General features: G+C 36.6%; 1 protein-coding gene across 1 annotated transcript in view; it reads left to right on the forward strand.

Annotated features, from left to right (window-relative positions):
* Positions 1-24614, forward strand: part of KRIT1 (KRIT1 ankyrin repeat containing) — a 36334-nt gene that overhangs the window by 4386 nt on the left and 7334 nt on the right. Inside the window, exons 3-10 of the mRNA XM_007939819.2 lie at positions 5259-5351; positions 6845-6974; positions 8910-9153; positions 9343-9458; positions 9679-9822; positions 14695-14851; positions 15480-15587; positions 18069-18225. Coding sequence (XP_007938010.1) covers positions 5259-5351; positions 6845-6974; positions 8910-9153; positions 9343-9458; positions 9679-9822; positions 14695-14851; positions 15480-15587; positions 18069-18225 — 1149 coding nt within the window. The remainder of the gene's footprint in view (positions 1-5258; positions 5352-6844; positions 6975-8909; positions 9154-9342; positions 9459-9678; positions 9823-14694; positions 14852-15479; positions 15588-18068; positions 18226-24614) is intronic.

The raw sequence follows: 24614 nt of genomic DNA on the forward strand, positions 1-24614 counted from the left end.
TTGGTGAAGTGTCTATTCATGTCTTCTGCCCATTTTTTTAATTGGATTATTTGTCTTTTTGTTATTGAGGTGTTGGAGTTTTCTATAAATTCTAGAGATAAGCCAGGACCACTTATTGTGATCCCTTTTGGAAGTCAGCAGTGGTACCTAGGCACCATCTACTTCTTTTGGTCTCAGAGTAATGGAGGATGGGGTTCACATGCTCCGTTAGTCCTTTGGGCAAATTGTTTCCTGCATCTTTGATTTTCTTCACTCTTCTTTGCTTTGGATGGGGAGAGACCAGTAGTTGCACCTCCTATTCATTTTAATAATCATTTAGTTGTCTGATTTATCTGTTGCAGTAAGAAGGCGTTTTTGTTGTAGAGATAAAGCTGATTCCTGTGATTTGATTTATTAATTAGTTTGAGTATGTTATCTGGAGATAGCTGAACTATAAGCCTGAGTCCCATAATCTTTGGAGATACTATTCACTGTATTTTACTTGAAGAACTGGGTAACTGCTCTAGTAGAGATTTTATAGGGTTTCTGTGGGTTGGGGCTCTGAGCATTATAACTCAGGATTAAAGAAGTTCCTGTATAAACTTACAGATCTTTGATACAGATTCTGAGTCCTACAGAAAAAATCCCCTTTACCTAATTAGCAGAGTTACTATTAATTAAATGATCTTGAAACTGATTTAATTTAAAAAAAGAGACTGTCCTTGTTGGTGATCAGATATGTCAAAGACTCCTTTTTGTATGCTATAAACTTAGTCTTACGTGCCTTTGTTTTTAACTTCTCTGATAAAATTCCATCCAGACTTATTCCACTTTTGCTAAATTGTTGAGTTATCAGGGCCTACCCTGAGACTAAATTTCTGAAACAGAAGTCTGATTAGTTATATCATGTATTTGAGCTGAGATCAACAAGTCGTAATTTGTCCTGAATCAGCCAGACTCTACCATTCGTCCATTCACCCAAAACAGGAATAGGAGAGGTGTTAGTGTTAACAAGAATGTTTCCCGGCTCAGAAAGCTGAATAACCTCCCTTAGGTAGAGTTATAAGTGGACAGGCATCCTGAAATGTGCTTAACATAGTTATGTCCTGTGTTCTTAGGCAGTAAAATGTGCTAATATATTTTTAAGCGGCTTTTAATAAAAGTAAATGGAGAAGTTTTGCTTAACTAAATAACTGTATTCATTACCTGTGCTATTTCCTGATTATCCTATTCAATTCAGTTTTTCTAAAATGTTTGAAATATTTTTATAGAGTAATATGATTCATTATATAAATATCACATGAAAATCACAAATGACTTCATAGTAGCAGTAGTCATGCCTTACATTTTTGTGCAGCATTATAGCTTAGGAGCCATGGTAGTGTAGTGGTTAAGCACTTGGCAGTTAACCAAAAAGGTGTCAATTCAAACCCACAAGCTGCTCCTGGGGAGAAAGATTCAGGCCTGTGAGGCAGTTCTACTCTGTCCTATAGGGTCATTATAAGTCAGAATTGAACTGAAGGCAGTAGGTTGGGTTTGGGAGCTCTTGTAGCATAGGGCCTAAAGCATTTGACTGCTAACGAGAAGGCTGGTGGTTCGAACGCACCAGCCACTCCTCGGAAGGAAGGCTGGGCAATCTACTTCCGTAGTGATACTGCCTCGGAAACCCAAGGAGGGGTCACTATGAGTTGGGGCCGACTCAACGACATATAACAACAACAGGTTGAGTTTGGTTTTTTTTTGTTTTTATAGGTAGTTTAAGCAACTGGGTTATGTAAACAATTAAGTGCTCAACTACTGGCCAAAAGGCTGGTGGTTCAAACCCACCCAGCATTTCAGAAGACAGGCCTGGCAGTCTGCTTCTGAAAAGTCATGGCCTTAAAAACCCTATACAGCAGTTTTATTCTATACACATGGGGCCACTATGAGTCTGAATTGATGGCAATTAACAACAATAATAGTAGATAGTTTACAAAGCAATACCATTCATATTTATTCATGATATCCTTAACTTGATCCTATGAGCTGGTGTGTGGTCATTTTCACATCTGTAAAATACAGATTAAATGCAAATGTAGATTGTCACCTGCTAAGATCATATTAGGAGCTCTGGTAGCGTAATGCCTAAGGCACTTGACTGCTAACCAGAAGGCTGGTGGTTCAAACCCACCAGCCACTGCTCAGAAGAAAGATGGGGCAATCTACTTCCGTAGTGATACTGCCTCAGAAACCCAAGGAGGGGTCGCTATGAGTCAGGTCCAACTCGATGGCACATAACAACAACAAGAAGATCATACTATCATTAATGGAGGAATTAGGACTAGAACTCTTATCTACCAACCTTTAGTCAGTGTGTGTTGTTTTTTTTTCTCCCACAACAGATCTCATAGTTCTACACATGTAAGTAAACTTTTAAAGTAGGCAATTAAACAGTGGATCAGAACCAGGTTTCAGGGAGCAACAAGGCAGAAAAGATTAAGTGGGAACAAAACCTCAAGCCAAACAAAAGAAATAGTACCTCTGAAACTTAGATTGTTATTCTTTATCTAGCACGTATTTTGTACAACTGTCCATTTTAATAAAATACTTGTTTGGGGACAGTAATAATTGTGGGCCATAATAATCATAAATAATGACTCTAGTATTTTGTGAATAAATAAACTTGTGAACTCTTATGTTACCTTTCTGTGCACAGAAAGCATACTACCTGTCAGGTAGGCATTTCTTTCTGAGTCAGGATGAAGATTCTATTTCTTGGGATAGAGAGATTGGAAAATTAAAAAAACCCACTGCCATCGAGTGAATTCCAACTCACAGTGACCCTATAGGATAAGGTAATACTGCCATATAGAATTTCCAAGGCTATAAATCTTTACAGAAGCAGACTGCCTCATCTTTCTGCTGTGGATCGGTTGGTAGGTTCGAACTGCCAGCCTTTTAGTTAGTAGCCCAATGCTTTTACCACTGTACCAGTGCTCCTTAGGGAGATTTGAAGGGTTGATAAAAATCATGGCAAAAGTATCTAGAGGATGAGGGGTTTTAGAGTGTAAGATTTGTTGGTTAATATTTATAGCCCCTTTGTTGCCAAATCATGAAAAACAGACTAAGAATGATGTTACAATTCAGAAAAATAGTATGTAGTCCAGTCAGATTTTAATACAAATTGCAGTTGGTGGTAGAAGCTGAATGTTAATGGAAGAGAGCTGCTAAACCATAAGTTTTGAAATTTATGTATACGTCCTTCTTAGTCAGCCCAGACTCAACTAAGATTCTTATTGTCTACATCCCAGCTGAGTGAGAAAGCATTATGTCTTTTGCCCCTGCATTACCAAAAACAAAGAAACCATTGCTGTCAGTTTGATTCTGACTCACGGTTGTCCCATATGTTACAGAGTAAAATTGCTCCATAGGGTTTTCTTGGCTGTAATCTCTATGAAACAGATCACCAGGCTTTTTTTCCATGGCACTACTGGATGGGTTTTAACAACCAACATTTATGTCAGTAGTTATGTGCAGTCTGTTTGTGCCACCCAGGGACCTTCTGCCCTTATACACTTTGCTATTCAGCTACTCTCTCAGTCCTTGGCAGGACAGTTTTCCTTGCTATGCATAGGTAGCTTCTTGATTGTCCATAGAAGTAGAATTATACATTATCAGAATTACCAGTTGTTACTTGTACAGATAATAAAATTGACTGTTAGTATGTTTAAGGAGCTCTGGTGGTGCTATGATTAAGGCATTGGGCTGCTAATCAGAAGGTCAGCATTTCGAACCCACCAGCCACTCCACAGAAGAAAGATGAGGCAATCTGCTTCTGTAAAGATTACAGCCTTGGAAACCCAGTGGGGGTTGCATGAGTTGGAATCAACTCAGTGGCAGTTGGGTGGGTTGTTACATTTGCATGCCTCCTAATGTGGTCTTTTAAAATGTATATATATTTTAATTTTATTATGATTTGGGTGAAAGTTTACAGAGCAAATTCATCTTACATACAGCAGTTCACATACATTTGTCTCATGACATTGACTGATTTCCCACAGTGCAACAGCTCTCCTCACACTTCTTCCCCATAGCTACCTCTTCCTTGTGTCCTTCGCTCCCATGCACTCCTGCCCTTTAAGCTGTCTCCTGTGCACATACAGGCCTTCTGTTCTCCCATGATTGATCTCTCCAAGGAGTGTATCTACCTAATGTAACTGTTCAGCTCACATGCCTATCTTTTGTTTGGCTGGAAGCAACAGGAGTGGGTTCAATTCCAGACCTGAAGGGCACCTACCTAGTGGCCATAGTCTCGGGTTCCACCAGGCTCTATCAGACCAGCAAACCTGGTCTCTTTTTTTTTTTAAATGATTTTGAGGTTTGTTCCATGTTGTACTCCCATGCTATCCAGGATCTCCTAGATAGATCCTCCTCCAAGTGGTTGACAGTGGTAACTGGGCACCATCTAGTTCTTCTGGTTTCGTAGTTGTATAGGCTGAGGATGGCCTGGTGTACCAGTTCCATGGACTAATTGTTTCCATGTGTCTTGGGTTTTCTTCATTCTTCTTTGCTCTGGATGAGAGGAAACCCATTGTTGCATGGAGATGGCTGCTTGCAAGCTTTTAAGATCTCAGTTGCTACTTGCCAAAGTAGGATGTGGAACAATGTTTTTGTGTAGTATGTTATGCCAGTTGAGCTTGATGTCCCCTGTGACCATTATCCCAAGCCCACAGGTCCAACTACTCACTCCTTCTGGGTAGCTGACTGTGGCCAAAAAGTGACTACAACCTTGTCACTTGTCAGCTCCATTATATATCTGGGAATTCTTACAGAATGTATGAATACACTTGTAGAAGCATTGTCTGCCAACCCTATACATGGTCATGGGCACGTTCCCCTCTGCACAGACACAGCTTGTCCATCCATCTGTCCACCCGTGGATCAGTGTTTGGCATCACTGACAACGCAGTACTGTATGTGCAGAAGGGTTCGTCTTTGTTGTCTATACCTCCCATGCATCTCTCTATGTCTTCCTCTTCCTCGATGCCACCATGTTGATCATTCACATTTGGTACGTTGCCCTTCCCTTCACTCAAATCAATACTTGTCTCTACCTATCTAGCAGTGTTCCCTCCTTTTCCCTCCCACCCTGGTAATGAACAAAGAAAATTTCCTTCCATATATAAATCTTGCCTTGACTTTTTACAAAAATACTTGTTTTCTAATTCTGAATGTTATTTGTAAGATTTAAAAACCTAATTTTTTTTACTTTGCTGACTTTTTTTTTTCCTAATGATTAGGAAAACGAGTGGTACTAATGAAAACATTTCCTCTGGATGGAGAGAAGATGGGCAGAGAAGCAGCATTATTTATTGTTCCATCAGTTGTCAAAGGTAGTCTAAATTTATCTTATGAATGTATAAACTTCAGATGCTAAATTAAAGTCTATGGAGGAACTTAGGAATTATATTCAGTTACTACTATGAAATAGTTAAGTACAGGTTTTCACATTGATAGAAGATGGGCTGATTTGATATGGAAACAAAACTTTTGATTTCAAAGTAAAATACAGGCTTCTGTGCTGAACAGTGGGAGCTCTGGTGGCATAGTGCCTAAGGCATTTGACTGCTAAATAGAAGACTGGAGGTTCCAACCCACCAGCCACTCCTTAGAAGGAAGACTGGGCAATCTACTTCCATAGAGATACCACCTCAGAAACCCAAGGAGGGGTTGCTGTGAGTTGAATCAACTCAGTGGCAGTGAGTTTGATTTTTTTTGGATGCTGAACAGTAGTGTTTTTCTTTTTTAAAAAGGAGACTAGAGAAGCAAGGAGAAGGAAAGCCATAATTAAAATTAAAAGTGTTCATGTTAGAAAAAAAATTTTTTTTTTTTCTCAAAGAAGCTATAGACAGAAGTAGATATGTAAATATTCTAGAAAATTAACCAATTGTGATCTGGATCTACCTTGCATTTTGGGACAAAAAGGTGTCAGTGATAATTCTAAAATCCTCTGACCCACAATGTTGGTAAAATTTAAAGAACTTAGATCTAGTATTAAAAATTAATTTGAATGACATGAGACAAAGTATATGTGAACTGCTGTATGAAAAGTGAATTTACTCTGTAAATCTTCACCCAAATCCTAATAAAAAAAAAAAAAATTAATTTGAGCCTTGAAAATCCTGAAATGATAGAAAAAAAATAGTAAATTTCATTGCAGACCTTGTTGTTCTCCATTAATTTTGTGACCTTGGGCAAGTTACCCCATTAAACCTCAGCCTGTTATTTATAAAATAGTGACTATACTGGTACCTGCCCCTACTTGGTTCATAGGACTAGAAGAATTCAGTGATGTATTATATGTGAAACACTTTTGGAACTATGGAGTACAGGCCTCATGTGAGATGGTAAAAGAATACTGGAGATATTAATCGTTGTTCATTGGTTAAAGGATTCAACAGCTAGCCAAGAGGTTGGCAGTTTGAACTCACCAGGCACTCAGTGGAAGAATGATGAGGCAGTCTGTTTCCTTAAAGACTTACATCTTTGGAAACCATATGGGGCAGTTCTACTCTGTTCTATAAGGTTGCTTTGAGTCAGAATCAACTTGATGGCAGTGGGATGGGCATCCTATCAGCCTGCTGACACACAGTACCTATACATATTTTATTAGCCAGTTCTAACAGTACAAATATATTTATGCTTAGGTTAAAAAGTTCACTATTTCAAATGGTGTTGGAAACCTTATTAATAAGACAGCTTTGTTGAAGAATTTATGTTATACTTAGCAAGTTTTAGTTTTTTTTAACATACTGTATACTTCCAAATGAAAAACATGCCATTGTAAACCTTTTATATAATGGCATAATTCATTTTTCTTTTTCAGATAATACTAAGTATACATATACTCCAGGATGCCCAATTTTTTACTGCTTACAAGATATTATGCGAGTCTGTAGCGAATCCAGCACTCACTTTGCTACACTTACAGCAAGGATGTTAATAGCCTTGGATAAGTAAGAAATGCCATTAACAATATTTTTCAATAAATACATGTTCATAGTAGAAATTAGCTATGATAGATACAGACTTTTAGAAGAAAATAATGAAGTTAATAATACATGTATCAAGAAAACGGTAAGTTTTTGAAGTATAATATAAAAATGAAAAACCCATAAGACAGGATTTTCTTGATTTGTGTGCAACATGTTAATTTTATTCTTCAAGAATGACAAAGGAGCCCTGGCTTAAAAATTATGAGTCCCCTGTCATAAAACCATGGCGCTCTGGTGGCCTAGTGGGTGAGGCATTTAGCTCCTAAGCAAAAGGTCAGTGGTTCAAACCCAGCAGCTGCACCATGGGAGGAAGATAAGGCAATCTGCTTCTGTAAAGATTTACAGTCTTAGAAACTCAGTGGGGTTTGCTATGGTTTGGAATTGACTCGATGGCAGTGGGTTTGGTTTTTTTGGGGGGGGGCTTATAAAACTAGAAGTACTAATTTTTAATAGTATAAAACTTGGTATTACACCATGCGATCCACAGCCTATATGACTATGAGACCAGAAGAATTAGATGGTGCCCGGCTACCTCTCCACCACTCGGAGGGGGATCTATGTAGTAGATACTGAATAGAGAGGGAGAACAATGTGAAACAAAACTCAAAATCATTTGGGGGGAAAAAAAAGGAAAAAAGGGACCAGTTTTACTGGTCTGCTGGAGCCTGGTGGAACCACTGAGACTATGGCTGCTAGCTGTCCTTCAGGTCTGGAATTGAACCCACACCTGTGACTTCCAGCCAAACAAAAGATAGGCATATGAGTCGAACACTTACCTGAGGTAGAACACTCCTTGGAGAGAACAATCATGGGAGAAAGAAGGGCTGTTTATATACAGGAAGACAGCTCAGGGGGCAGGAGTGCATGAAAGGATGGACACAGGGAAGAGGTAACTATCGAGAGGAAGTGGGAAGGGAGCTGTTGCATTGTGGTAAATTGTAGTCAATGTCATGAGACAAAGTGTACGTGAACTGCTGTATGGAAAGTGAATCTGCTCTGTAAACTTTCACCCAAATTACAATTTAAAAAAACAATTAGTATTAAAGTACTCTTACCTGAATGAAGTCGTTTAGCCTGTCATGGCTTTGTCTCTCTGTAACAATAGGGCTAATTTCACCTACATCTCAGTGGTTCAAGGTTATTAAAAAGTCCTTAAACTTGTACACTGATGTTCCTTGCATCATTATTTACAGTAGCCAAAAGGTGTAAACAACCCAACTGTCCATCAACAGATGAATGGATAAACAAAATGTGGTATATACATAAAAGGGATCATTCAGCCATAAAAAGAAATGAACTTCTGATCAGTGCTACAACTTCCATGAACCTTGAAAACATTATGCTGAGTAAAATTGTCAGACACAAAAAGACACATATTATATGATCCCACTTAAATGAAATCTCTAGAATAGGCAAATGTATAGAGCCCAAAGTTTATTAGTGCTTACTAGGGCAGGGGCAGGGTGGCAGAAATGGAGAAGTATTACTCAGAGTATTGAGTTTCTGTTTAAGATGCTGAAAAACGTTTCAAAATGGATATTGGTGATAGTTACATAACAAAGCAATTAATGCCACTGAATTCTATATTTAAAATGGTTAAAATGCCAAATTTTATGTTGTATATGTATTTTACCCTCCAAAATGTAAAAACAAATAACAACCGAAAAAGTACTTAATAGTTTTAGGAAGAAGTTTTGTTATTATAATGGTATACATACTTTAAAAAATTATTTGCTGAGTCCATTAAAAAAACTTTTATTAATAATAAATAATCAATACTAATTAAAATGATAAGTTGAATGTAATATTAGAATATATGTAAGTGTAACATAGTAGTCTACTCTATTTATCTCCATTTTTGAGGAAATACATCTGTGATTTCTTCCTACCTTGCAGGTGGTTAGATGAACGTCATGCACAATCTCACTTTATTCCAGCTTTATTTCGACCTTCCCCTCTTGAGCGGATAAAAACTAATGTCATAAACCCTGCATATGCTACTGAATCAAGTCAGACAGAAAACTCACTACATATGGGCTATAGTGCACTAGAAATAAAGGGTAAAATGTTAGCCCTAGAGAAAGCAGATACCTGTATTTACAACCCTTTGTTTGGATCAGATCTTCAGTATACAAATCGGGTAAGAGTGAGTGAATTTTTTGACTCTGGTCTCAAAAGATACTTGTATCAAATTTAATTTTTTCTTTTCTGAAATAAATATATCTTTTACTAATTGTAAACATTAAGTTGACACCCACATTTAAGCTTAAAAGTCAAATATCTAAAGTTCTTAAGGGTTTTTTGTTTTTGTTTTGTTTTCCCTTTCTAGGTAGATAAAGTGGTAATAAACCCATACTTTGGTCTTGGAGCTCCAGACTACTCAAAAATTCAAATTCCCAAACAAGAAAAGTGGCAGAGAAGCATGAGCAGTGTCACAGAAGACAAGTACTGTTTTGGTTTTACTCCATGTTGCCTTTTTAAAACTTGTATCTTCAAATATTTTTTTAAATTATTTATCTTACTAGTTTGCAGTATACTAGTAATCACTAGTTTTCAGCTACTCAGTGATACTAGCTTTCAGGGATATATGATATTTGTATTGAAACAATTTGAATTTAACTAACTTTTTTTTTAACAAAATTTTAAATTTGTTTTTAATGAATAGAGAGCGACAGTGGGTGGATGATTTTCCTCTCCATCGAAGTGCCTGTGAAGGGGATTCAGAATTACTGAGCCGTCTTCTCAATGAAAGATTTTCAGTCAATCAATTAGATAGTGACCACTGGGCACCCATTCATTATGCATGCTGGTAAGTGGATTATTTATTCTTTTTTTTTTTTTTTAAAGAAAGAAAAAAATTATAAATGTTAATGCTCCTTTTCAAAATTGTTCTTATATCAGGTATTTTTTCTCTACCATGTTAGCTTTATGAAGTAGCTATTTAGAGCTTTGATTACTGTATCTGTGCCACTGTTTAGAATTGCAAGGCTTGCCCCATGGGAAAAACATCTTCAATGATCTTAGGCATTGCCAGATCATACAGTGGGGAAAAAAAAGAAAAAAATGCCAGATCACTGCCATTGGGTCAATTACGACTCATAGTAACCTCTCCTTGGGTTTCCAAGAAGGTGTCTCTACAAAAGTAGGTTGCCCAGTCTTCCTTTCAAGGGGTGGCTGGTGGGTTTGAACTGCCAGCCTTCTGGTTAGCAGTCACATGCCTTAGGCACTATACCACTAGAGCTCCCAGATCATACAGTAGGATAGCTTAAAAAAAAGAAAAACAAAAAACCACTGCCATCAAGTTGACTCCAACTTTCCAACTCATTTTGGTCCTATACAACAGAGTAGAATTGCTCCATAGGATTCCAAGATTGTAAATCCTTATGGAAGCAGACTGCCACATCTTTATCCTGTGGAGTGCCTGGTGGGTTTGAACCTTCGACCTTTGGTTAACAGCTGAGCACTTTAACCACTGAGCTACCTCCCTATATAGGATAGATAATCACTAGTAAATATCATTGCACAGTGCCAAGTCTCTTATTCACCCTTGAAATTTCTGTTATTTTGTTTTAGGTTTATGTTATGTTTGTTTATCCTTACTGTAAAATTTACATGTGTAAATGTGATTTGACACTGTGTCATGTAAGAGAAGTGTCCTTTTAGTTCTTTGGGAAACTGTGGTATGAAGAAGCCCCCAGAAGTCTTCATTGGAACCACAGCCTTCCATTTATTGTTAAATGTGAGAGTTGGGGCAGGATTGGGGTTCGCTCCACTAGTTGCCCCAGTGTCACTCTTGATCTCCTATTCATCTCACACAGTAATAACAACTCTTCTCCTCAGCCGTGCTCAGTTCAGTGTTCACAGTGGTAGTTAACTATTTGCTTTATGTAGCCCATACATTAAAAAAGACATAAGTTTTTTTTTTACCATTATTTCTTATGGGAACATTGCTTTTGATAAATTTTTTAAATTGAAACTTCTTGGCTAACATACGAAGAGCCTATATTATTTACGGCCTGTTAAATGTACCTGGTGTCTTAGTGTGTGACAGTGAGCAAGGTACTTCGTTTTACCTCTCAGCATCTCAGTTTGTTTGCCTATAAAATTTATCAATTTGACAATTTTAGGGTGCTTTCCAGCTCAAAATTACTTTGCTTTCTTTAATTCTAGTATTAGCGATCAGTAACTAAATATCGTTCCCTTTGCTGTACATCTTTTGTCCCCCCACCTGTTTTTTTTTTTTTTCCCTGCCTCCTTGAAAATTTGCTCTTTTTTTCCCTAGAACTGGTCTTGTTTCCCATTATAATTTTTAATATTCAGATTTAGAAGGCCCTACCCTAAATTTTCTTTAACTGAACTCTAATAATTGTTTCTTCATGTTACCAGTAAAATACTGGTAGCAGCAACAGTGCTGAAAAAAACAAAATCACATGCTTTACCTGGGACTAAACAAAAAGAGGAAGACAATAGAGTTCAAACCATGAGAAAGTACACTGAGGAGTTGGGAGGCAATGGATTTTTAGCTTAAGAATCTCAAATTTATATGTTTATATTTGTTTAAATCGTTGTCTCGTGTGTGGGGGGGGCAGGGAGTCATTTTCTTTAATAAAAGAATGGTGATATTTTCAACTACTTACTACATGAAAACTGAAGTATTTAATGGGCTTGAAATATATGTAGATCTCAGTTCCACCTGTTAGTTCCTACAAGTACAGCCTTTGGCGAGGTTACTTAATATCTCTTAGAGGTCAGCTTCCTTATCTACTTTTTTTTTTTTCCACTGCTGTGGAGTCAATTCGCAACTCATAGACAGCCGTCCTTGGGTTTCCGAGGCGATATCACTACAGAAGTAGATTGCCCCATCTTCCTTCTGAGGAGTGGCTGGTAGGTTTGAAGCGCCAGCCTTCTGGTTAGCAGTCAAGTGCCTTAGGCACTACGCTACCAGAGCTCCTTTCTAAAGCCATGGAGGTGGATAAACCCCTGAAAGTATTGCGTTGAAATCATCTTTAAGCCTTAAGCCAAAAATATCCTCTGAAGTCATCTTAGAACTGAATACCTGTTTAGCGTAACTAGTGAAAAACTCTTCCTTGAGCTTTATGCTCTTCTAAGAACTATCTAGCAGATTAACAACAGCAACTCAAAAGATTAGATAGGAAACTTAGAGGGCAGTATATTTATGTTAATGAGGTAGGAACGACTCAGAAATGGAGAGTGAGAATGGTTATACAACTGGAAGGATGTAACCAATGTCACTAAATTGTACATGTAGAAACTTTTGAATTGGTATATGTTTTGCTATGTGTATTATCAACAAAACAAAATAAATGAAATTTAAAAAATTTAAAAACCAGGGGATGCCCCAGGTCAAAGATATTTTCATGATAATACTGAGATGTTGTTTACCCCTTCATTCTCATATTCTTATGAGGACACAGTGGATTTAACTCTAGTAGTAACCATATGTATGACCTTGTCAGGTTACCTAACTGCTTCAAGTTTCATTTTTCTCATCTGTACAGTGAAAAAAGAGTTCTGGTGGTGCTGTGGTTAAGGCACTGGCTGCTAACCAGAAGGTCATAGGTTCAAACCCAGCAGCCACTCCATGGAAAAAAGGTGAGGCAATCTGCTTCCATGAAGATTTCCAGCCTTGGAAACCTATGGGGTTCACTATAAGTCGGATTCAACTCAATAGCAGTGGGTTTTTGGTTATAAAAACATCTACCTACCTCATAAAGTTGATATGCAGATTATATTAAATAATTATATAAGGGAGTGCCTTGAAAACTTCAAAGCATCATACAAAATGTATGTTTTTATTAATTATTATATATTTTTTATTACATATATTATAATAAAAAAACACTGCCATTGAGTCAATTTGACTCATAGCGATCCCTCCTTGGGTTTCTGAGGTGCTATCTCTATGGAAATAGATTGCCCAGCCTTCCTTCTGAGGAGTGGTTGGTGGGTTTGAACCACCAGCCTTCTGGTTAGCTGTCAGATGCCTTAGGCACTATGCCACCAGAGCTTACTGATATTATAATAATATAAATTCTGATTTCTTGAATTGCTCCCTGTCTTTTCTTGTCCTAAAAGGGTGTTTTTCAAGATGCATTTAATTGTTCTAAGATGATTCATCTTTCTCTAAATTCTTTCTCATAAAGATTTCATTCATTGTCCCAGGCTTTACAGTAATTATTTTCAGTTAGATGAGTGGTATTCTCAAGCTTCCTCCAGAGTATTTAGTGCTGCATTTTCCCTTATCTCCTGAACAATTTAGTTTTTTTGTGTGCATAAAGTATTTTGGAGAATGTAAAGATACTGTCACTATCCTCAAGGAATTTCCAGGTTGGTAGAGAAAAAAAAAAATATATGTGTGTGTGTGTGTATGTGTGTGTATATATATATATGTATATAGATAGATAGATAAAAACAACAGTGATATTAGGTAAAATGAGATCAGTCCCATAAAATAAGTAAAAATAAAATTGTTGAAATATACTAGATATGTAGAAGAGGTAGATTTTCAATTATTTCAGAGAAAAAATAGAATTTAACCTGAAAAAATGAGGTTAGAGAAACTTCATACCAAGAGTAGCCAAGAACATGAGCAAAAAGATCACATAATAAGGGACAGGATGTAAATGGCAAGGTTAAGACATTAAAAACAACAGGGGATGTGAAAGAAAGGAAGGTTCAGGGCAAATCAGATTGGTTCTAAATACGTCCTCTTTTCCTCTAAAATACAGCATATCTAAAACCCAGTTTCCCTTTGTTCCCTGCATACCCACTTCCAAACAATGAATTACTTTTATAGCATTGCTTCAGATAGCTTGCTACCTTACATGTCTTTGGCTTTAACCAAATGGTTGCACTATGTCTGCCATTTACTTTGTACTCTTCAGGTTTTGCTTTTGCTTACTTCTTTTTCCCTTACCTACAATATTTTACCTCTCTTCACTCCCTTCCTATTTAAAATCCAATTCAGGTTCTTCGATCAAAACACCTTTTTAGGACCATCTTGATACCTCTCCTGACTTTTTTTTAATCATTAATTATATACTATTTTGATATGGCAATTATGTCATACCTTATCTTTTTGATTGTTATTCTAAACCATTAAATTTTATAGCATTTAAGAAATCACGTTTTCATGTTTTGCCCCTCTGACTAGATTGTAAGTCTTTATCAAAGCAGAGACTATATATACTTAGATATCTTTGTGTCTTCCATATTGCCTAATACAGCAGCCTTTTATCTTTGTGATTATTTTGTAAATCAGTCAAGCTTAAAACATTCTTAATAATTTGTTTACCAAGTTACTTTGATATGACCTATTTTTGATTAAAAACTGTATCTTTCTTATACATAATTTGTATTTATATATACTTATGTTGTGTAGTATACAAATTATAAATAAGGAAGTTAGAGTATTTTTTCTCTATTATCTGCACAGCTTATATTTGAGGTTATATTTTCTCTCAGTTGATCAGAAATAGAAATAGTTGATCTGCACCAGAATTATTCAGAAGAAATCCCAAGGCTCTGAAAACGTTATGTCAGTGGCTTAATACCTTCCCCTCTGTGCTAGAAAAAAGTCTTAGCAATATTTGGAATTTCACCTAAAATTTGGATTTTTAAAACACGTAAGATTTTTTAGGCAAGTTTTATTTTTTTATAGGTATGGAAAAGTTGAGGCCACTCGCATATTGTTAGAGAAAGGGAAGTGCAATCCAAACCTTTTAAATGGACAGCTCAGTTCTCCTCTTCATTTTGCTGCTGGAGGAGGACATGCTGAAATAGTACAGATTCTTCTCAACCATCCAGAAGTTGACAGAGTAAGTTACTTTCCATGTTTTTTTTTTTTAACATGCAGGTAGTAAATAGCAAGTAATGATACTAAAACGTTCAATTGTAGACTTGAGAGGTCAATTGAAAGATAAAAATAAATTTCATTTACTATATGAAATAACTAACATTTATGCATAAGCATTGCTTTTGTATATAAAATTTAACCAATTATATTGTATTTCCTTCAAAAATCACTTGAAAAAGGATTTTCTACTGAATTTCTAGAATGTATAGTAGTAAGTATTTTATGAAGAGAAAAGTCATAACATTAAGAAAATTTTTGTTGTGTCTCTAATTAGAACTATTTTAAAAAAAGTTATCACATTGATTAGTGCTTTGATATCTTAGAAATTTATATTTAAGCATTGTTGTTGTTGTTGTTGTTATGTGCCGTCGAGTCGGCCCCGACTCATAGCGACCCCTCCTTGGGTATCACTACGGAAGTAGGATTGCCCAACCTTCATAGTATGTACCAAGTATGGTTAATACTTACTTAGTACTTGATGAGTTTATTTTTTATGAAACTGATTAAATAAATGACGTTTTTCCGTGCAATACCAAGTTTGAAATGCCTTTCTCTCTTTCTCTCCGCCACTCCCATACACACATTTGTAGCATATAACAGACCAACAAGGAAGATCCCCATTAAATATTTGTGAAGAAAACAAACAAAATAACTGGGAAGAAACTGCAAAATTGTTGAAGGAAGCCATGAATAAACCAGTAAGAATTCTCTTCATAAATATTTAGAGTCTAGCAGTATTTATATTGATGGTTTGAGAATCTGTGCTAAGAGTGGAAGGATAGATCGATGGATGGATTCTTAATAGCTTTTACAAAAGCTCATTGTTGGACGTCATGATGTTATGTATATCATCCCCTAACACTGTAACAAAATAAAATCTTAAAGCACTTAAAGGCAATCTAATTATAGTATAATCTCTATAATTCATGTGCTGATTACAAATTATTATATTCTATGAGGTATATCCCTCTACTTAAGGCCTTCTAAGCCATATTTTATATTTGTAAATAATAGCATTGTGCATCATTTAAAAAATGCATTAATTTAGTTTCAACAAGTTATTCATTGTCTTCCTAAAGAAAGTGAAAGGGTTGAACCAGGTGATTTCCTAGCTCTTTTACTCTACTAATTCAACCTGGCTTTTCCCCCTAATTCATCCAAAGGAAACTCATAAGTCGAATGCTAAAATATACATAGCTTTTGAAAGGGTATTGTATTAAAAAGAGTGAAATTTATAATTGTCTGTGACATTAAAGTAGAGAAGAATAATCGACAATGAGAAGAATCTCAAATATGCCTAAAAATTATAATGGTATTAAAATTATCAATTAAAAAATTTGAAAACCTGCCAACTAGAGAAAATGATTTTTCTAGGAGAAGTCTATAATAAAATTTTTATACTAACAGATATAACCAATATAGCTGAGCCTTTCAAAATATTACCAACTAGCCAGTTAAGAATTTGTTGAGTATTTCTATAGATTTAGCACTATGAAATGGTGAAAATGAAATAAAATGAATATATAATCTCTGCCTTTAAGGAATATTATACACACACACACACACAATACACATTCATACACATTTTGTCAGAACATATCATGAACACAAAATGGAAACCAAAGAAACAGATAAGTGGAACAAAAACAGGCATTCCAATATACTTTCTAAGTGTATGGTCATAGCATATATTTATTCTTGACATAATTTTTTATATACTGAATAGATGAGATATAAAGAATGCAATACATTTATCCAAAATGAACTGGCCTGGGAACATCAGTTTTGTTAAAAATAAAAGTCTTTGAAATTTGAACATAAGGCTTATTTTGAGCAGTTATTCTATATGCATATAGGGAGGCCATTTTGATTACAGAAAAAGCAAATGGTTCAAAGAAGCTAGGTATAATGGGGCTTTATAAAGAGAAGAAAACCAAAACACTCACTGCCGTGGAGTCAATTCCGACTTGTAGCAACCCCCATTGGGTTTCCAAGGATGTAAATCTTTGTGGAAGCAGACTGCCCCATCCTTCTGTGGAGCACCTGGTAAGTTCTAACCACTGACCTTTTGGTTAGCAGCCTTAACCACTATGCTACTAAAGCTCTTTATAAAGAGAAGAGGAAGGAGAAATATAGAAAATCATCCACTGGCTAATCTTAACATGATTGATTGAAACTTAAAATTCCCCCTTTACTGAGATCAACTGATGACAGTTAATTCTATTCTACCCCCCCCAAAAAAAAAAACTTAGTGCCATTGAGTTGATTCTGACCCATAGTGACCCCCATTGGGTTTCTGAGGTGGTAAACCTTTACAGAAGTAGATTGCCCCCTCTTCCTTCCATGGAGCAGCTGGTGGGTTTGAACCCTTTTGGTTAGCATTGAAATGCCTCAGGCCATACACCACCAGAGCTCTTTAATTTTGGTCTTCCACCTACCTGCAGCTCTGAGGTCTTTTTGAGATGTAAATAAGGAGGAAATGGTTTGATAACTGTCTTTTTCTAAGGCTAAAATAAAATTTATGTTGCTATAGAGCAGCTTCTGGCAAGCTTTTGCAGTTTGGATTAGTTATTATTTGGTTTTGTAGATAAGAAAAATCTTAAAATCAAAGAAATATGTCTATTACTAATTTTCCTATGCAATGGTTGCTTCCTATTACAACAGTCCATTATTCTAGGATTCTCTCAACTTGGAGCAAAGAAACTAACCCCAAATTTCTTATTGTTCCATAACTTTACCTGCAAAATCTCCCATCACAGATACCTCTTAGTATAAATTATTGCTGGTACATTTCTAGACTTATGAGGTACTTGTCTAACAGGATTCAGTGAACAAATGTATATAACCCATATGAAGATTTACATTGTACATTGAAGACTCTAAATATCCTCTTAGAAGAATTTGAAATTCAATATTTAAAAGAAAAGGGCCACTTAACCTTAATTTTCCAAAGTTATTTCATGTTGGGAGATGCAGAGGAGCACATCTTAGAAAATCCAAATAATGGAAATAAAATGTTTTTTAAATATCACTAGCAGATTCTCACTTGAAGTAATTTTTCTGATACTCTCTCCATGTTAGAAATCTATAATAAAGCATGTGAAGGTGACAATGAAATATCTTGTTGGATTGGGATAAATAATTGCTAATAGAATTGCAAAACGTATTCTTTGCCCTAGTATGAAAAAGTTCGAATATATAGAATGGATGGATCATACCGTTCCGTTGAGCTGAAACATGGGAATAACACAACAGTGCAGCAGATTATGGAAGGAATGCGTCTTTCTCAAGAAACACAACAATATTTCACTATTTGGATCTGTTCAGAAAATCTCAGTAAGAAAGATTTTTTTCTATTGTACAGTAAATCCTGCCAGAACAATGATCAAGGGATGACCTCAGTTTTCCAGGTGTCCCAAGTTTTACACCTTTCATGGATGAAAAATGTCTTATCACTTTTCTGTTGCTCACATTAGTGGAAAATACTTGTTTTCCTTCTCTGGCAGGTTTCCGTCTTATACAGGTCTGGCTTTCATAGGTTTTACTGTGTAAACCTCATTATTTCTTTTCCAGAATGGAGTGGTAAGCTTAAGTATACTGTATATTTATTATTGGCTTTTAAAATTAAATAATTCAGAGTTACTTTTATATAAATTATTAGTTTTCAAATTACTGAAACAGGTTAAGACTGGGCCCCAGGTTGCTGCTACATTCAAACCAGTTCCAGAGAATATTTTATTTGAAAATGTTTTTGGCTCCTAAATAGCAGTTTAAAAAAAAAAACAACTCACTGCTTTTGAATCGATCCAACTCATAGCGACCCCTCCTTGGGTTTCCAAGGCACTATCACTACAGAAGTAGATTGCCCAATCTTCCTTCTGAGGAGTGGCTGATGGGTTTGAACCGCCAGCTTTATGGTTAGCAGTCAAGTGCCTTAGGCACTACTCTACCAGAGCTCCTTGATCAGCAAAAGCGGATTTTAAATAAATTTTTTTATTATTACTGTGTTTTTGAAAATGTACAGTGATTTGTGACTTGTAACTCATGTTTGAAGTCATTTTTTTTCATAGTAGTTATTATGATTGTTTAGAGCCCTGTTGGCACAGTGGTAAAAGTATTCAGCTGCTAGCAGAAAGGTCAGTAGTTTGAACCCACCAGCCACTTCATGGGAGAAAGATGTGGCAGTCTGCTTCTGTAAAGATTTATAGCCTTGAAAACCCTATGGAGCAGTTATATGCTGTCCTTTAGGTTTGCTATGAGTCAGAAGCGACTCCATGGTAATGGGTTTGGTTTTGGCAGGATTGACTATTTTTGTTGTTGTTTGTTCTATAAATTAGGGGAGATTTTTGAATAATAATAATATAAGCACTGTTGGAGGATACATTTTAGTAGAATGTTGTACTGCTGGAGGCTGAACTTTTCTTCTGTTACCAATGAGAAGGCCAGCCTTCTATTGCACCTGTTTACTTGATGCTACAACAGAGCCACAATGGCTATTATTGTATTATTGTTTATTCTCCTTTAGTTTGATGAATAAGCATATAAGTTAAGGAATCCCATATTGCTGAACCTTCAATCAATGAACATGGCTCATTTGTTCTTCATTTCATATAAATTCAACATTCATATAAATAAGTTTTTGTGTAACAAAGTGTACCTAAAGCATTTTTTAAGTAGTAAGAACCAAAATTTTTCTCCTCCAGCAATGGCATTTGGTTTGAATGCCATTAAATGTGCTGTTCTTTGTATCAATATAAATTTACTTTTATACCAAGTGCTCTCTTCACTTCAAAATGACACAAAGGTTCTTTTTCCTTATATTAGTTTTCTAGCAAATCTTGTTAAAAATCAACCTAATATTGCCTTAATATTATATTAATATAATAATACCTAATATTGCCTAATATAAATTTCTCTCTTGACAAAATATTGCAAATACATTTAAGGATTTAATTGAGGTTGTTGCGATTGGTTATCTTGGTGGTTTAATTGTATTTTTTATAATTCAAAAATGTATTATAGAACATTTCAAACAGAGACTTCTGGTAAGATGGTGGAATAGGCAGACAAGCTACGCAAGCCCTCTTCAACAAAGAAAACAAAGCAATTGACAGAGATACAGAAGATAATCCTAGAGCCCTGAGCTTTGAAAGGAACTATACAGAAGTGGATTAGGCACCAACTAGTGGAAAAACCTGAATGAAAACAGTGAGTACTGAGACAGACAGAGCTGCAGACTGTCAGCTACTCTGATGGCACCAACAGCCTGAATATTTCCAAGTGGTGTTGGGTCCTGAGAATTGACCTGAAGATCAGCCCTGGTTGCCAAGGACTGCAGGGATGACTGTACTGGTGGTCTATGACTCAGAAGGGAAACAGCAAGGAGGGAGACAATCTGAGCTGTGGACTTCCGGCTGTCTGAAGGGTACAGCTTTTGATTATTTACAAGTGGTGGCCATTTTGGATACTTACAATGACAGCTTTCTCATTAAGATTCCAGGGACCTAAGAATAGGCTTCACGGGCTGATCCCAGTGGACCCGGTCAACTGTCTCCCCACCATGGAGCCCTCAGCAGTCAACAGCAACAGCCTGTGGCGGCCAAGAGCAGGAACCTGCCCTGGGTTGAAAAGTACCGGCCACAAACGCTAAATGATCTCATTTCTCATCGGGACATTTTGAGTACCATTCAAAAATTTTATCAGTGAAGACCGACTGCCACACCTGCTTCTCTGTGGTCCTCCCAGGACAGGAAAGACATCCACCCTCCTAGCCTGTGCTAAATAGCTCTACAAAGATAAAGAATTTGGCTCCATGGTTTTGGAGCTGAATGCTTCAGACGACCGGGGAATAGATATCGTTCAGGGGCCAATCCTGAGCTTTGCTAGCACAGGACAATATTTAAGAAAGGCTTTAAATTAGTGATCTTGGATGAAGCTGATGCCATGACTCAGGACGCCCAGAATGCCCTGAGGAGAGTGATTGAGAAATTTACTGAAGATACCAGATTTTGCCTCATCTGTAACTGTCTGTTGAAGATCATCCCTGCCTTGCAGTCATGGTGTACAAGGTTCCAATTCGGTCCCCTGACTCCTGAACTGATGGTCCCCCACTTGGAACATGCTGTTGAAGAGGAGAACATTGACATAAGTGAAGATGGGATAAAAGCCCTTTTCACTCTTTCCAGTGGAGGTATGAGAAGGGCTCTGAACATTTTGCAGAGCACCAATATGGCCTTCAGGAAGGTGACAGAGGAGACTGTCTACACTTGGCACGGGGTACCCGCTTAAGTCCGACATCGCCAACATCCTGGACTGGATGCTGAATCAAGACTATACCACAGCCTACAGGAATATTATGGAGTTGAAAACACTGAAGGGGTTGGCGTTACACAGTATCCTGATGGAGATACACTTGTTTGTACACAGAGTTGACTTTCCATCTTCAGTTCGGATACATTTATTGACCAAAATGGCAGACATTGAGTACAGACTTTTTCTTGGCACCAGTGAGAAGATTCAGCTGAGCTCCCTCATTGCTGCTTTCCAGGTCACCAGAGACCTGATTGTCGCACAGACCTAGATGCCAGGGCACATCTGCTACAATTCTCAGGGTCCCACAGGGACCACAGACCAGAGGACTCAGTTATGGGACAAAGTGCTGCTCTGGCCAACATAAAGCCACAGTCACCCCAAGTCTTGGAAAACTCCGTCCAAGCTTAGGTGGGCATACATCAGAAAGCCCTGTGTTTGTGGCAGTTTGGAGCAGAGATGTACAAAACAGTTGTAATGTTCAGCTGTCTTACTGCACTGATCATTTTACAGGAGGAAATAAAACATGTCAGCCATAAGGCTTTCACCTAAAAAAAAAGAATAGGCTCCATTTGCCAAGGATGGCAGGGACATGCAGGAGGCTGACAATGGGAAGGGAGACAGGTGGTGAGTGTATAAGTACTTCCAACTAGCAAACAGAGGAGCATAGTACCCTACTTATGTAGATAACATCCAAACAAAATAAAAATGGTGGGCAAGTCATTCCAGCATACAAATTACCAATTAAATATAAACACAAAAATGACACAGGTCTCAGCGACAACAGAGCATCACAGTCCACACAAAGAAGCAAGATAAAGCAAAAGAAACAAGGGATCAGGATACAAACCCAGAACACATCCCTGAGGAAAAAGCAGCATTGGAACTCACTGATAAGGAATTCAAAAGAATTATATTAGGTACCTTCAACAGATTGAGAGACAGATCAAGGAAAACACTGTCAAAATTGAGGAAAACACAGAGAAGATCCTAGAACAATTTCAAAAGACACTACAAATAAGAACAAAATGACAAAATAAATGAAAAATTAGAAATGATACAAAATGTACAGACAAATCCAGAAGATTAATACTAAATTTTCAGAAATAGATAACACATTGAAAGAGCACAGGAGAATTGAATCAATGGAAGACAGAATTAGTGAGATTGAGGAAATATACCTCAATACTTCTTTAGAAAGGAATCAGTCAGAAAAAAAGATCAGAACAAAATAAAGAAACCCTAAGGATCATGTGAATACCATTAAAAGGAATAACTTGTATGTAATTGGAATTCCAGAACAGGAAGAGACAAGTAAAACCGTAGAGAAAATTGTCAAAGATTTTTGAAGAGAATTTTCCTGGTATGGTGAAAGTGAGAATATGTCCATTCAAGAAGTCCAACAAACCCCACATAGGAGAGACCCCAAAGAAAATCACCAAGACCAAAACCAAAGACAAAGAATCCTGAAAGCAGCATGGGCAAAACAAAAAATTACCTGCAAGGGGCGACCAGTAAGACTAAGCTCAGATTTCTCAGCAGAAACCATTCAGGTGAGAAGACAATAGGATGGTGTATATAAAACCCTGAAAGAAAAAATTTCCAACCAAGAATTATATACCCAGCAAAATTGTCCCTCCAATATGATGGTGAAATTAGGATATTTCCAGATAAGCATAAATTAAGGGAATTTGTTAAAACCAGAACAGCCTTACAAGAGATGCTCAAAAGAGTCCTTTAGACAGAGAACCAACAACAGCAAACAACTGACCATTAACACACATTGTGACATAACCCAGAAACCAACACAGCTATGGAAGGATCCAAAGTAAATAAGCTTACAAGGATTATAAACAGGGAACCAGAGACAACAATTGACAAATGAGGAAACTACAAACCAAAAAGAGGGAAAAAATTGTGTAGTTACAGAACTTCTGAATGGTCGGGAGGTCACGACAAGATAGAATGGACTGTTCTAAATTTGAAATGAAAATTATAAATCAAAGGATAACCTCAAAGAAAAATGATAAACCTTCACATCAGAATAAAGAGGACCAGCTAAATACTTAGCAAAAACTCAAACAAGAGCAACAAAGTAAGTGATAATATGATTCACAAACAAATTAAGCTCAGCACAGAAAATTATGCGGAACTGAGAAATCAGTAACACCATGAAAAAGCATATAAAAAAATGACAGCAACAAATTCATACTTGTTGATAATTACACTGCCAAAAAAAAAAGTGAAAAGAGAACCTACAGATTTGGAAAAAAATATTTGGCAGTGACGTATCAGTGACTTACCTCTAAAATTTATTAGAAAACTCCAGCACCTCAACAACTAAAAGATTAACAATCAGTTAATAAATGGGCAGAAGACATGAATAAATACTTCGCCAAAGAGAATATTCAAGTGACTAGCAAATACATGAAAAAATGCTCACAATCATTAGCTATCAGAGAGATGCAATTCAAAACAACAATGAAATACCATCTCACCCCAGCACTAATGGCAAAGTTCAACAAGACAGAAAATAACAAATGCTGGCGAGGTTATGGAAAGATTGGGACTTTCATACACTGCTGGTGCAACTGTAAAATGATATAACTACTGTGGAAAGCAGTATGGTAATTCCTTAAAAAGCTGGAATTAGAAATACCATTTGACCCAGCAATCTCATTGCTAGGTATATATCCTAAAGAAGTGAGAGCCAGGACAAGAACAGATATATGCACACCCATGTTTATCACAGCACTGTTTATTTACAATAGCAAAATGATGGAAACAACCTACGTGCCCATCAACAGAAGAATGGATAACCAAACTGTGGTACATAGACACAATGGAATACTATGCAACACTAAAGAATAATGTAGAATCTTCAAAACACCACATAACATGGGTGAACTTGGAGGACATTATGCTGAGTGAAGGAAGTCAATCACAGAATGACAAATACTGTATTAGTTCCTTATTGTAAAAAGTCAAGGAAAGGTTTATATATGGAAGAGAACAAGTTGGTTACCAAGGGTGAGAAGGGAGAGGAGGGAACACCAAAAAAAAAAAATGCATTGACCCATGTCACTTAGTTTTGTGTATTTCACTGTCACTGTACATAAATTATATTTCAATAAAATGTGTTTTTAAAAAAATATTCAAAAAAAGGGGGGCTTATGGATGGGGTAGTCACAGGGAGGGGAAGAGAAGGGAGGAAAATATTTTTATGGATGGTAATCAGAGCATGAAATCAAATGTGCATGAACTGTTGAATGTAAAAGAAATTTGCTTTGTAAATTTGCACCCAAAGCACAATAAAATTTTTTTAAAAAAAAAAGAAAAAAAAAACCATTTCAAATAGAAATAAAGACTAGTACAATGAACCCCCATGTGCCCATAAACTAGCTTCAAAAACTATC

Source organism: Orycteropus afer, unplaced genomic scaffold (genome assembly GCF_000298275.1).
Source record: "Orycteropus afer afer isolate SDZICR_OR568_19922 unplaced genomic scaffold, OryAfe1.0 scaffold00063, whole genome shotgun sequence".
Classification (NCBI taxonomy): domain Eukaryota; kingdom Metazoa; phylum Chordata; class Mammalia; order Tubulidentata; family Orycteropodidae; genus Orycteropus; species Orycteropus afer.